The sequence below is a fragment of the Phaethon lepturus genome, unplaced genomic scaffold, assembly GCF_000687285.1.
Source record: "Phaethon lepturus isolate BGI_N335 unplaced genomic scaffold, ASM68728v1 scaffold51669, whole genome shotgun sequence".
NCBI classification, from domain to species: domain Eukaryota; kingdom Metazoa; phylum Chordata; class Aves; order Phaethontiformes; family Phaethontidae; genus Phaethon; species Phaethon lepturus.
In genome coordinates, this window is record NW_010566552.1 from 1,443 (window position 1) to 2,832 (window position 1,390).

The 1,390-nt window shown below is 44.2% G+C and overlaps 1 protein-coding gene across 1 annotated transcript in view; it reads left to right on the forward strand.

Moving 5' to 3' along the window:
- Window positions 1-353: 353 nt before the first annotated feature.
- Window positions 354-1,390, forward strand: part of AATF (apoptosis antagonizing transcription factor) — a gene marked incomplete at its 5' end in the record, with an annotated part of 37,830 nt that continues 36,793 nt past the window's right edge. Inside the window, 2 exons of the mRNA XM_010295533.1 lie at window positions 354-474; window positions 956-1,144. Coding sequence (XP_010293835.1) covers window positions 354-474; window positions 956-1,144 — 310 coding nt within the window. The remainder of the gene's footprint in view (window positions 475-955; window positions 1,145-1,390) is intronic.

Genomic DNA, 1,390 nt, shown 5'->3' on the forward strand with positions numbered 1-1,390 from the left:
TATTTTCTCCGTTTAGCCGTTCAAAAATGTTTATGTATTTATGTGGCTTAATATATAGCAAGAAGCCGGAGGGCATCTGAATTACTGTTTTCCTCATTTAGTCTGTAAGCATGAAGTGAGGGAAGGCATTCCAGCTCTACGGAGTCCTCCACCCAGGGGACTATACTTGTGAGGCCCTCATGAATCTGTGGAAGGGCTTGGATAGGCTTAGTTTGTCTAGTGCTTTGTGCGGGTTCTCTAAAATAAAGAAGAGGTAGGGAGGAAAGTGTGAATATAGGCAATGTTAATTCATAAAAAAAAAATTCATCAGGATTTTTGGCGTTTGTTAATACACATCGATCTCTGCATTGCAGATGCAGATGAGCCCTGTGGTACCAAACCTGTATATGGAGAAGTCCAGAGTACTGAGACGGGGGCTGGAGTTGGTCAGTTCACGTAACATCTCCCTTCCTTCTGCAGAGGTTAACCTGACAGGTGGGAGAACACCTCCCACTGCAGAGAAGTCAGAGAATGTCTTCTGAAAAATACCCTTGGAGCTGTCTCTGCTGCTAGAAAAATCTCTTCTAAGAGATTTAGCAGCAGCTGTCTCTGCTGCTAAAATCTCTTCTGCTAGATTTTAAGTATTACTGTACTCAGTAGTTTCTAGGAAGGACTAGTGCTGATCTGCACAAAACACAGCTTTGAGGCTTTTTCTCTGCATTTGATTCCCCAGCAACCTTTCCCCCTTTGCAGAAAATGAGTGTGCTGGCTTGCCTTCACCAGGCAGGGAAGAACCTTGCTCCCTCTCAAAGCCTAAAAACCAGACTCTTACGTGAGGCCACGTTGCCATCCAGCTCATCTTTGCAGTGTATTTTTGTAGAGCATGAGGAGTTTTCCATGCCTCCTTCCTGCAGCTAGTTCTACTCTGAAATTCAGTTCAGTTTACACATCCCCCCCCCCCTTCTTTTTCCCACAGCTACAGTTGCTAAAGTGATTGACAAATTTGAGGATGAAACTGCAGATGACATTTTCCCTGTTGGCAATATACGAAAAAAAGCTTCAGCCTCTCTCTTGGAAGCTGATGAAAGGTACAGTGGGAAAGCGACATCTCGCAAAGCCTTGCAAGAAGAACTCTGGGGAGATGCTCTGTCCGAAGAAGGATCTGGTAAGAAATCTTGTTTCTTTCCCCTTTTCACTACACTACTCATAATTTGATGTTAGCATGTTAACTGAGCTAGTGCCATCTGAACCGAGATGACAAACTTTAGGTCCCTGCTACAGGGCAATAAACAGGTACAGTTAAGTTGGACATCTTCTTGAAGTGCCTTCCTGAAATTCAGGCCATATTTTTTGGCCTGAGGAAAGGGGAAGTTCCAAAGAGGAGGTCACTTCTACCGATTGAGGAAAGAGT